This window comes from Lynx rufus, unplaced genomic scaffold (assembly GCF_022079265.1).
Source record: "Lynx rufus isolate CCGP_SWC_20201006 ecotype Redwood Valley unplaced genomic scaffold, mLynRuf1.p SCAF_2, whole genome shotgun sequence".
Lineage (NCBI taxonomy): Eukaryota > Metazoa > Chordata > Mammalia > Carnivora > Felidae > Lynx > Lynx rufus.
The window spans coordinates 119,535,801-119,549,196 of record NW_025814834.1 but is presented as its reverse complement, the minus strand read 5'-3'; the positions used below and the strand labels follow the sequence as shown (position 1 = coordinate 119,549,196).

Below are 13,396 nucleotides of genomic sequence, written 5' to 3'. Positions count from 1 at the left end.
TACATTCTTGGTTTTTAGGGCCAGAACATGCATATTTTAAGTGAAATAACATATGCAAAGTTCTATAGCTCCTCCAAACTCACAGATCAAAGGACTGTCCTTAAGATGGAGGTACTAAGATTTTGTTTTGGTGATTAAGAGAACAATAAAATCTTATGTGTGCAAAGCCCCATAAAGTTTTAAAATTATTTTAAAATATTTCCATTATCATATTGAAATAATAGTATAAGCTATTATTTAATGAGCGAAGTACTGTTAAAACACTTCTAAATCATCTCCTTTAATTCTCCATAAGAAGTTTGGAGGCCTGTTCAGAGTTCTTATTAGGAGTTATGGGCTCTGTCCTAGAGACGAGGTTCAGAAATACTTAAAACTGTTGCTGCCCTTAACCTCTCACAAGGCCAAGCCAGTATTTTTGTAACTGGTAAATGTCCTGCTGTTGGGGGACTCCAGGTGATCCGCTGGGGCTGTTTTTCTTCCTGTCCGGTGTCTGCAACGCCTCTTAAGCCAACAAGGGAATTCTTTATTATAAATGGAAGTTGATACCTCCTACTCGGGAGCTCCAGCTTCCCCCCACTGTGCACATTCTAAGTTCTGTATCCAAGGGTAGGGTGACAACTGTATATGGTTGAATAAGACGGGGTACCTACTGAAGTCAGTGAAATTCTCAGCCCTAATTCTGCAGAGATCAGTACTCTCTGACACTCTGTACTCTTGCTCAAAGAAGCTAGGTCTTTTCGTTCTAAAGTTTATGTACCCTCCCCACCCCCCAGATAGGGACTGCAGTCCACCTGAACCTGAAAGAGAATTTGGTGATGGTAATCTATTCTCAGGTGTCTACATTCTTGAAAAAGCCCATTCTTAAAAGTCATGGTTCACCAGCTGCATTCACGTGGTATGGGCTGGACTGTTTCTCGGATGACTGCTTTGTGTCCTCTAGATTTCTTTTCTAAAAAAGGTCAAATCGTCCAGCAGTGCTAAACCCACGGCCCGCCCCCAACACTGCAAGGAAGAGAAATACTTGATCTCTTTTCTAGATACTCCCAAAGTCGAGGTAGAGGTTGAATTGAGCCTCCTAAAATCCGCCCTAACTGCCACCTCTGGTTTGTCAACCCCGTCTCCCCGCCCGCCGCTGTAAACCCGAGGGGCCTTTTAATCCCGGCACCAGCCTGGGTAGGGGAGAGGTGGGGCTGCAGGCGGGAGGAAGGCGGCGCGCAGCGGTACCTAGTGGCGCTGCTGGGCTGCTCCATCCAGAGTACGTGGCGCTACCCGTGGAGAGAGGGGGAGGGAATTCAACTTTCTCCTCCCAACGGAGATCTTCGGGTCATCCCGCTGGGACAAGGAGGGGAGGATCCATGAGAGGACTGGTGCCCTCGTCGGGTGAAACCTCAGCAGATGAAAGCAGCCTGGCAGTGGCCAGCGCCGGTCCTGCTCTCCACGGGTACCCGCTGGGAACTAGGTCTCCGTTTCAGCGCGAGGAGCTGTGACCCGACTGGGGGCGAGGGGAAACGCATTCGCTACCGCGCATGCGCACAGTCGGGAGCTGGCGGCCCGACTACAGCTCCCAGAGGAACCCGCCGCTGGCCGCGGGAGCCGAGCCGCTGGCGCCATCTTGAAATCTGATCCTCGATCTCCGAGTCTTTGCGTCAGCAGCAGGGTGCTGCTCTTGTACCGCGAACCCAGCCTGCTAAAAGGGAGGACGTTGGGGACGCGGCGGCTGGCGGGAGAGAGAGCCGGAGGAGACATGGCTGGTTGCGAGCGCGGCCTGCGCTGCTGTCACTCAGCATCCCCTTAAGGCGTTTTTTACGCCCGCCCCCTTCCCGAGGGGCGGGGCTGCCCACCCTGGTACCCGGAGCCCGCGCGCGGGTGGCAGAGGTGCGCCCCTGCAGCGTGGGGACCCCACCAGACTGTGCCATGCCCGCCGGAGGCCACGGAAGAGGGAGACGCCGCGCAACCAAGTGCCAGTGAGTGAACAGGCTGCAGCCGCCTCCGGGAACCTTGGCAACTGCTGAGAGAGAAGATGAAGGAGGTTTGCAGGATCTGTGCCCGGGAGCTGTGCGGAAACCAGCGGCGCTGGATCTTCCACACGGCATCTAAGCTCAACCTCCAGGTTCTGCTTTCGCATGTCCTGGGCAAGGATGTGTCCCGGGATGGCAAAGCCGAGTTTGCTTGCAGCAAGTGTGCTTTCATGCTTGATCGGATCTATAGATTCGACACTGTTATTGCCCGGATCGAAGCTCTTTCTATTGAGCGCTTGCAAAAGCTGCTGCTGGAGAAAGACCGCCTCAAGTTCTGCATTGCTAGCATGTATCGTAAGAATAACGACGACTCTGTCACGGAAACCAAGGCAGGGAATGGGACGGTTGACATTTCCGGCTTACCTGATGTCAGATACTCTGCACTGCTCCAGGAAGACTTTGCGTATTCAGGGTTTGAGTGTTGGGTAGAAAATGAGGATCAGATTCAGGAGCTCCACAGCTGCCATGCTTCGGAAGGTCCTGGAAACCGACCCAGGAGATGCCGTGGTTGCGCAGCTTTGCGGGTTGCTGATTCTGACTATGAAGCCATTTGTAAGGTGCCTCGAAAGGTGGCCAGAAGTATCTCGTGTGGCCCTTCTACCAGGTGGTCCACCAGCATTTGCACTGAAGAACCAGCGTTGTCTGAAGTGGGGCCACCGGATTTACCAAGTACAAAGGTACCCCCAGATGGAGAAAGCATGGAGGAAGGGACACCGGGATCCTCAGTGGAATCTTTGGATGCAAGTGTGCAGGCTAGTCCTCCACAGCAAAAGGATGAGGAAACGGAGAGAAGTGCAAAGGAACTTGCAAAGTGTGACTGTTGTTCAGAAGAGCAGGCTCCACAACATATGTGTAACCACAAGCTGGAGCTAGCTCTTAGCATGATTAAAGGTCTTGATTATAAGCCCATCCAGAGTCCCCGAGGGAGCAAGCTTCCTATTCCAGTGAAATCCAGCCCACCTGGAGCCAGGCCTGGCCATATCATGACAGATGGAGTTAGTTCCGGTTTCCTTAACAGGTCTTTGAAACCCCTTTACAAGACATCTGTGACTTATCCCTTGGAAATTTCAGACTTGCAGGAGCTGTGGGATGATCTCTGTGAAGATTATTTACCACTTCGGGTCCAGGTATACAAAATGGCTACATAACGCCTTTCTGATTATAGTTAGCTGGTCTCAGGCTTTACATGATTTCTGCCTGGGTGAAGGTTAATCTTCTACACCTGAGAAAACTAATCACTGAGCCCACTTTTGCTGCACCTTTGCTTGTGTCCCATTGTAGTGTATGTGGTTCACACTCAAAGAATTTGCTTTTCACAATCCTTGTAATATTATCTATTGGCCTTCCTGTTAATTATCAAAATCACAGACCTTTTAAGACAAAAAGAGATTCCTAATTGACTTTTACCCTATAAAAAGACATTTCATCTTATATCTGGCACTAAACCTCTTACCTCCTTTTCTGTCCCCCCCCCCTTCTTTTTGCTTTGTTTTCATTTTTAGATGTATAGATGTTTTCATTTATAATGATCAATGTTTTCTCACATTCCGTAAGGGAGTTCTCTAGTTCTCCCTAGAGCATCAAGTGTTCCATCCCAAAGGTTTATCTCAAACTGATTAGAGCATAGGGTAAAGGTTTGGGGAAAACCTGTTAATCCACCAAAGTATTATACTATCTGAGCAATATTTATAATAAGTATGCCATTTGAAAACTAATAATGACTTGTTCATAAAAGAAACTTGGGAATTCAAGTGTTGTCATTAAAACCATTAAGGTGAAAACTGTTCACAGCCTCTTTGCCCGCTGAACTCTATTAAGAGGATGTTTGACATTAAGAAAGGTTTCCTCCATTATTGGGTAATAGGAGTTTCATCCATTATACTCTTTACATTTTTCTTTTAAGTTTATTTATCTTGAGAGAGAGCCTGAGCAGGGTAGGGGGCAGAGAGAGGGGGGAGAGAGAGCATCCCAAGCAGGCTCCACACTGTCAGCGCAAAGCCTGATGCAGGCAGGGCTTGAACTCACGAACTGTGAGATCTTGACCTGAGCGGAAATCAAGAGTTGGACGCTTAACTGACTGAGCCCCTCAGGCGCCCCCCCATCATCCATTATACTCATGAATTTCTTAGTGACCAGAAGATGGTAATTGATCTTAATGTGAGCTGTTCATTTCTGCCCAACTGATTTCATACCAACCTTTCAAGTTTAGTTATATTCAGGGACCCGACAGATGCTACTGTGTTTCTGCAGCAACAATGGATGCTAACTTCAGTTAACTTTGTGAAACATCTGGCACGTTCTACCCCGATAAATTTAGTGATACCATTACAAAAGCGGACAGTCTAGAAGGCATTTTGGAAAGCCTGCTACCAGTCAGCATCATCCCAGAAATCTAGAGCTTGATAATAAATGAGATTGTTGCTTGTCACTTAAAATTTTTGAAAAGTAGTTCTATTATAAATAAAATTTGCATCACAGTAAGAACTTAGCAGAAAAATAGGAGAAATATTTTTAAATTTACGCACAGTAGTCAGAAACATCATATATGAAGTGTTATGAAAAAGGATGAATATCAAAAAGTTTTAAAATGTGTTTTCATTTGTATAAAATGTTTAGAATGCCTAGTGCTCTGCTTTGCATTCGTTTCTTAAAGTGGAGCTTTGAGATTGATCATTCTATGAGCACATTTTAACTATGGTGACTGTACCTTTAGGTCAAGACTGTACCTTTACTTCATTAAATTTGGACATTGGAAAAAAAATAGACCTTTAAAACTGTAGTGTGTGACCTTTCTGCTATCAACCTGGCTTAGATTCTTTACTATTTGTACAATAACAAAACAAGAGGAAAGAGAAAACATTCAGCTTGAAGAATCAAGGCATTTAATTGTTGTGCCATTTTCTCCAGTAATTAAGGATGTGGGTGCAAATAGAATGATTAAATTGGGCTCAGGGTGTTTGTAAATAAAATGTGGATTTAGGACCCCTGACCTTTTGTTTAAGTCTGGTTGACTTTTAAGCTCCTTAAGGAGCCTTAAGGCTGGTGTGCTTTATGTCAGAACCAGAGCTAGCGGGACAAAGGCAGACTGCTCATTGTCTATTTCTCTGAACAAATGTGAAAAGAACAGAAGTAAATTTAAGTTACTTTTGGTAGCTCTGTTCTTAGCTTGTAGAAAGAAAAAAACCCTGAAAGAAAAAAAAATTTTATTTAAATTCCACTGCAAATACAAAGACTCCTATCCTAAAAAGAAGGATTGTTCTGTAAGGTCATTTTGATTCCTTTGTTTAATCCTCCACTTAACCCATTCTGTGCACTATGAAATATTTCATCAGAGTTCCTTCTGATTGCTTTTTTTCTTTTTCTTCTTTCTCGTATTAAAGAAAAATAGCAACCGTGTAGCTCTCTGGCTTACTAATTTTCTGGTATTATGCAAATTGACTCACTTGCTTTCCACAGAATTTATGCCCAAAAACCCAAGGTTGTTTAAATATCTAAAGAAAGATTGAAGCTGGTAATTTCCTTCTTTATTGTGTGGCCCTGAACTAGAAGAGCGGTGATAGGAGGGGTGTGGTCGCTTAGTAAACCTCAATTTAGTTCTGGCTCATGTGCAATTTCCTTTTCTATCTAAATTCAAAGAGCAGGAGATCTTTGCTTTAAGTCTTGCAATGCCTGGGTCTGCCCCTGTGTGACTATGGTAATTTATCCTTCTCACTGTTTGGCTACAGAACCTAGATCAGACTCTTTGGAAGGTATAAACATTAGATGCTGGTCAAAGATTAGGCCTTTAATTTTATGCTAGTTGATGGTTCTTTTGTATCTCCTCTTATTAACAATAGGATAGAAAACCACAGCAGTTAAAGATCTAGGACTTGCTATTGTGAGGACTAGCAAGTGCCAAGAAAAATGTTGTTAACCCAGAAGATCTAAATAACTGCCTTTTTAGCCCAAAGGTCGTACATTATGCAACATCAGGCCTGGAAGCAATTCTCTTTTCTGATGCTGGAAAGCATTTGTCCCAAATAAGTCAAAAGCAGCTTAACTTAAAATTACATTATTATTATGATACGATTTTAGTAACCAGTGGTCTGGAAATTAGCAATGATTCAGCCAAATCGAGCATTACTGATTTCAGGCTTTTTAAAATCATCTTAGGAATGATTGGTTTATGTATTTGATATTTCACAAGAATTCATTAGAAGCTTGTTAACTCAGGGGACTTTGCTAAGTGCTCTTTTGACAGACTGTTATCTGAAAAGACAGTTTTCTGAGATGAAGATTGAATAATCTTTCTGAGATTATTTAATAAAAAAGTTATGAATAAGGAAGAAACAAATATCTTCAGGTCACTGCATTACATTTACAGAATTAAGGATTTCCTACAATTATTAATGCCAAGATGGGTTCAGATGAGACACAGACTCGTTATGTACTATTCTATGGCATTCTTTGGCTTTAAAGTTGCTGATGAAATGTCTCTATTAAATATCTATCTAGTCTTATTTCTAAAGAGTCATGGAAGGATTAGAGCATTGGACTGGAAATTAGGACTGTTGTTGATTGTGTTTGTTTCTAGTCTTGTTCTCTTACTAAACACAAACTTTTGGTCCCTACAACATTGCAGACATTATGGTAGGCAATGGGTTTACAGAGATGGAAGATACATTCCCAGCTCCAGTGCATCTGGTTTAACTGGATCCTTTTCCTGATTTCCTGTGTAACTTCGGACGTTACTTACCTGCTCTAAGTCTCCATGTAAAATGGGATTAGACCACATGGTTAGTTTGTATAGTTTCTTTGCCCTGTGGAACTGAGGAGCCAGGTTTTGTAGAGAATGTTTTATCATTAAATAAATGATAAAATTATTTATTTATCAGTTAGAATTGTGAATATCTGTTCACATAGTTACCTCTCCCAGGGTGTGACCTAGTTCACAGCACCTCAGGGCAAAGCTCCCTGTTATACCCACAACAACAAATATCTCAATTTTTCTAGGAGTCATTATCCTTCGATTCTCCTTGTCCCTCTCCTTCCTTCCAGTCCTGTTGACTCTCCTTTCAAAACACATTTAAATACATCCATTTCTCTTCCCCTCTCTAACTGCCACTATAAGCCACTATTCTCTTTCACCTACACAACAGAAACAGCCTCCTATCTGGTCTCCATGTCCCTACTGGTGCTCCCCTGCCCATTCTCCACAGAAGCAGCTTTTTAAAATACAAATACGATTGGATTACTTTTCTGTTAAAAACAGTGAAGTCCATTCTCATTTCAATGAGAATGAAATCCAGCTTCCTTAACCCTGCAGTAGAAGTTCTATACCTGGCCTCTGCTTTTCCTTTCCTCTTCATCATGTATTCCTGTCCTCTGCTCATTACACTTTAGCCCTGTGCTAGCCGGCTACGTAGCCACTAGCCTTATGTGGCTGTTGAGCACTTGAAATGTGGCTGCTCTGAATTGAGATATGCTGTGAGTAAAGGACACCCCTGATTTCAGAGACGTGGTGTGAAAGGAAGTAAAATACCTTGTTGATAGCTTTTATATTGAATACATGACTATGATAATTTCTTTTGATCAGATATATGGGCTCATAAAATATTGTATTGAAATTAAGTTCACCTATTTATTTTTTACTGCAGTCAATGAAGTTTACTACAAAAATTTAACTTATATACATGGCTCACTCATATTTCTATGTGAAAGTGCTACCCTAGCCACATAGACCTTTCTGTCTCAGGCTTCTAGCCTCTCTAGGTCGTTTCCATTAGCTGTTTCTGCTGCCTAGATTGTTTTGTAGCTCTTTCAAGGACTGGCTTTTTATCCTGCAGATCTCCCCTTAACCAATGTAAAGTAACTGCTCAACCAACTTTGAGTAACTTCACCGCTTTACCATGCTTTTCTGTTTTAAAGCATAAGGCCTGTCACTGTCTGCGATTTTGTGTATTTCCTTGTTCCTTTATTATATTCCCAACTCCCACAGTGCTTTATATATTATGGTACTTAAGAGATGTTTTTAAAAATTGGTAAATAGCATTAGAAGAATAAAAAACTGGGGTTTTTTTTGTGTGTGGTTTTTTTTGTGTTTTTTTTTTTCTGAAATCTTTATACTTCCAGTCAGTTGCTGGCAGGAACAGGTTGAAATTAAGCTCTAACCCCACTGCCTAGAAAATGGTAGTCAAAGTTTAAAAGTGTGAGGGAAAGGGAAAATGAACAGCAGTTGTCTTTTTCTCTTCCTAATGGGTATATATTTTTTCTCATTGGTGTGGGGGTGTGTAGGGAGTGGGAAGGGAAGGGTCAGGGAGAGAGGAGATGGGTTTAGTGCCACAATGAATTCCTACAGTTTTATTTTAGTACCTTTAGCTCATAATGAATATTAGATACAGTTCTATAAGTTTATCTTAGTCTGATTTATTATCACATCATATAAAAAATATATGGGTTTTTTTTCTCCTGAATCTTTTTGGTGAATTGGTATTCCTATTAAACATACCTCCTTCCCAGACCACGGTGGATTTTCAAATTTATTTTTAATTTTATTTTTACTCTTTTTTGAAATAACTTCAAATTTATAGAGAAGTCATAAGAGAAATACAAAGAACTCCCAGATTCACCAATTGTTAACATTTATCCAGATTCACCATTTGCTAATATTTTGCTACATTTGCTGTTTCATTCCCACTGCCTGTATAGACACATTATTTTTGTATTCCTGAACCATCTGAGAATTAGTTGCAGATATTATGAGTTTTTATACTAAGTATGCATGTTTCCTAAAGGCAAGAACATCTCTTACATAACTACAGTATAATTACCAAACTTAGGGGCACCTGGGTGGATCAGTTGGTTAAGTGTCTGACTTCGACTCAGGTCATGATCTCACAGTTCGTGAGTTCAAGCCCCGTGTCAGGCTCTGTGCTGACAGCTCAGATCCTTGAGCCTGCTTCGGATTCTGTGTCTCCTTCTCTCTCTCTCTCTGCCCCTCCCCCACTCGTACTCTGTCTCTCTCTCAAAAATGAATAATTAAATGTTTAAAAAAATATATCAATTACCAAATTTAGGAAATTTAGTATCGATATGTATATGATATGGATAATCTATATTCAAAATCTGTCCATTTTTTCCAGTAATGTGAACAAGCATATTATAAGAAAGACTGTTGAAATAGACCTTTCCTTTCTTATGGATGGTATAGGTTTGCTTACTGAATTCCCTGATTGGAAATAGGATAAAGTGAGTATTTGGTCATCATAAACATTTTCTTTTTTTAATCTTCCCTTTGAACTCTAAATTATCTGTTTTAACTGACTCTGTAGTGTTTGCATGAGTTCATAGGGAAAGATAGGGGGAGGAGCTGGGGCTAAGTAAACCGGTCCTCTCAATAAGGAACAGGATTGTCTTTAGGAATTCATACTGCTAAATCCATGCAACACGTTCGGTTTTCTAAGCCTCTGCCAAAAGATGCTGGAAGCAGTTGAAGATAAAATGTACTGTTGGCTACATTTAACTCAAATTCTTGTCTTGCTGCTTCTTTCTAGCCCATGACTGAAGAGTTACACAAACAACAGAAGCTGAATTCGGACGAGACCATTATAACTCCGCAGTCTGTATCTGATTCCCACTTGGCAGAACTCCAGGAAAAAATCCAGCAAACAGAGGCCACCAACAAGGTATGATCAATCCAGGACCTGAGTAGGACTTGGAAGATGGATACTGTGTATTCCTGTTGTTCTAAGGGATTTTTTTTGTTTTTGTGTGCTGTTTTTTTTTTTTTTTTTAAAGTTTATTTCTTTTGAGAGAGAGTGCGAATGGAGAAGGGGCAGAGAGAGGGAGAGAGAGAAAATGCCAAGCAGGTTCTGTGCTGTCAGTGCAGAGCCCAACTTGGGGCTTGATCTTGGGAACTTTGAGACCATGACCTGAGCCAAAATCAAGACTCAGATGCTTACCTGATTGAACCACCCAGGCACCTGGGCACTCTAAGGAATATTTGATTAGAAGTGTAGTTCTTGGGGTGCCTGGGTGGCTCAGTCGGTTGAGTGTCCGACTTCGGCTCTGGTCATAATCTCATGGTTCGTGGGCTCAAGTCCCACGTCAGGTTCTGTGCTGACAGCTCAGAACCTGCAGCCTGCTTCAGATCCTGAGTCTCCCTCTCTCTCTGCCCCTCCCATGCTCATGCGCACTGGCTCGTGCGCTCTCTCTCTCTCTCTCTCAAAAATAAACATAAAAAGTTTAAAAAAAAAAAAAAAGGCTTGAATGCAGTCTTTACCTGTGGAAGGCACCGGGACAAGAGGTTTGTGCTTTTGATTTTAGCTTAACTTCTCATCCCTTTATAGCCCAAGGATTCTAACATTTATTTAGGAGAAAATTGTAACAGTTCCCACAGTTTCGATGGTGAGCTTCTGGCCTCGTGTACCCCTGTAGTGTTCTGTCCTGTCCTAGATAGCAGAGCTCCTTGGTCTTTGTGTAAAGGATCCACAGTGACTCATGTAGACAGGTGGCCATTACAGCTGCCCATCACAGAGAAAGTTCTAAGTCCACAGTGCAGAAGAATTGAAGCAATTGAGTATTGAAGAATTTCATATTATCTGCTACTTTGTCTTGATGATTGACCTAGGACTTTAATGGTTACTTTCTGTAACCTAGATTTGAGCAAAGACTTTCTGGTTGCATCTGAGGTTAAAAGAAATCATTTTCTTTTCTGAATTCAGATTCTTCAGGAGAAACTGAATGAAATGAGCTGTGAACTGAAGTCAGCTCAGGAGTCATCTCAGAAGCAAGATGGTACAATTCAAAGCCTCAAGGAAACTCTGAAAAGCAGGGAAAATGAGGTAAATATTTGGCAGTTGGGGACCTCTGAGGAAATCATTTGTTCCATCAAGGTAGACACATATTCTGTATTTTATGGAAACAGATCATCAGACTGACAGATCTTAGCCTAGAAAAACTGGAGTATAATCAAAATTGGTATTTCTAAAATCTATACAGGCAAGATAATGGAATTTATTTTTAGTTTACTAACATGCTTGGTACTCCCTGTCTCATTTTCAGACCGAGGAGTTGTACCAGGTGATTGAAGGTCAAAATGACACAATGGCAAAGCTTCGAGAAATGCTGCACCAAAGCCAGCTTGGACAACTTCATGTACGTGAGGGTCAGACGTAGGACAGGAGGCGAGGCTCCTGTTGAGGACTTGCCATTTTTGGTGGCAGTCTTAATTTTGTTGGTCTTCTTCGCTGCTCAGTGCTTGCCCTCCTTGTGATTATGCTTTTTACTCTCTTTTCAGAGCTCCGAGGGTGCTTCCACGGCTCAGCAGCAGGTGGCTCTGCTTGACCTTCAGAGTGCCTTGTTCTGTAGCCAGCTCGAAATACAGAAACTCCAAAGGGTCATACGCCAGAAAGAACGCCAACTCGTGGATGCCAAACGATGTGTGCAGTTTGTAGAGGCTGCAGCCCATGAGAGAGAACAGCAGAAGGAGGCTTCTTGGAAACATAACCAGGTAAATCAGTAATCATTTTGTGGCCAGAAGTGCTGACTTGGCCCTGATAATAACTTTTCATTAGGACAGTTTGTGTTGAACCCTTGAGTCACTCACTTGATGCAGTTAATTCAGCTCAACATTTGTTGCCCTCATGCCATGTGCCAGACATCAGGCCGGGTTCTGGAAATGCAAGTGTGAATATCACAGGCTCTTTCCTGTTCAGTTACTTGTAGTGTAGTATGAGACAGTCACAGAAACAGAATTTTAGTGTGGTAAAGACTGAAATGAGGCAAAGGAGGTATGTTTGGGTCCTAGAGGAATATACAGGAAGGGCTGAGGAAGCGAGTCTGGGTAAGGTCCATGAAGGCAGCTATCTTAGGTTATTCCTGAAGAATGGGGAAAGGTTACCAGGACAGAATTGTGGGAAGCAACAACCAACGTCCAAGTAGTGGCACATACAATTAACCACTTCTTTTTTTTTTTTTTAATAATTCATAAGTGGTTCCTTTATCTTGTTAGGTTAGAGCATATGCTATTGATTTAAAAAAAATTTTTTTTAATGTTTATTTCTTTTTTGAGAGAGAGAGAGAGAGAGAGAGAGACAGAGTGCGAGCAGGGGAGGAGCAGAGAGAGGAAGACACAGAGTCCGAAGCAGGCTCCAGGCTCTGAGCTGTCAGCACAGAGCCCAACATGGGGCTTGAACCCACGAACCGTGAGATCATGACCTGAGCTGAAGTCGGACACTTAACCAACTGAGCCACCCAGGCCCCTCCCCTACTCCCCCCCCCCCTTTTTTTTGAGAGAGAGAGAGAGAGAGGTAGGGGGTGGAGAGGAGCAGAGGGAAAGAGAGAATCTTAAGCAGGCTCCACACTCAGCACAGAGCCTGATGGGATGGCGCTTGATCCCCATGACCCTGGAATCATGACCTGAGTTGAAATCAAGAGTCGGATGCTCAACTGACTGAACCACCTAGTGCCCCAGTTTTTTTGTGTTTTTTTTTTTTTTTTAAGATTTAAAAGGATGGTAGAAATATTCTGTCCTTGAGCTTATTGTAAAGGATCCAGGTTAACAGTGGGACAGAGTTCTGCTTAAGTAGTTACATAGATCTATCATTTTTAAACTAGAAAGTAAGTATACCGAAGTATAATATGAAATTTACATCTTACCTCCATTCACAGTTATCATTTCCCATATCCTGGTTGATACATGTCTAGTTAAGAATGGCACTTTTTTCTACTTTATGTTTTATTCTATATCCCTTGGAAGTTTTAAGGTCTTCGTATGTACTGACCATGTGAAAATTTTAGATTGTTTAAAAAATGGAATCTGAATCTGTAATTCAGGAATTACGAAAAGCCTTGCAGCAGCTTCAAGGAGAATTGCAGAGTAAGAGCCAACAGCTTCGTACCCTGGAGGCTGAAAAATACAATGAGATTAGAACTCGGGAGCAGCACATTCAGCACCTAAACCATAGTCTGAGTCACAAGGAACAGCTGCTTCAGGTGAGTCTACACAATGATTTCAACTAAAACTGGGCTCACAGAGCTCTGAAATTTCTGTCCATGTAATTTCAAGATGTTAGGCCACCTGCCTGTGTCTAGTACCTGTTACATGTAGAACACTGAGAGATAGGAACTGGGAGGATTCAAAATAAATAGGAAGTACAATTCATGAACCACCAGTGCTACCCAGCAAGTGTAGGAAATAATAAATATAGACCCGAAAGTCTTAAGCAATAAACATTCAGCAAATAGTTATTAAACACCTCTGTGAACCAGATACTATGTGAGGTGCTAGGAAGACAGAGAAGGTATGACCGCTGCTCTCAGTGTAGTAGGTGAAGACATCTGTATATGAATGTCTAGTTACTTAGATGATAAAATGAATGTTTTAGGGAAAATATGGA

At 42.1% G+C, this 13,396-nt stretch overlaps 1 protein-coding gene across 1 annotated transcript in view; it reads left to right on the top strand.

The window, feature by feature from the left end:
- The first annotated feature begins 1,267 nt into the window (after positions 1-1,267).
- The window catches only part of LOC124515285 (myomegalin-like), an 80,763-nt gene continuing 68,634 nt past the window's right edge, over positions 1,268-13,396 (top strand). The window contains 6 exon segments of the mRNA XM_047084050.1: positions 1,268-3,145; positions 9,551-9,682; positions 10,721-10,840; positions 11,061-11,153; positions 11,296-11,508; positions 12,834-12,992. Of these exon segments, the coding sequence (XP_046940006.1) occupies positions 2,021-3,145; positions 9,551-9,682; positions 10,721-10,840; positions 11,061-11,153; positions 11,296-11,508; positions 12,834-12,992 (1,842 nt within the window). The 5' untranslated portion in view covers positions 1,268-2,020.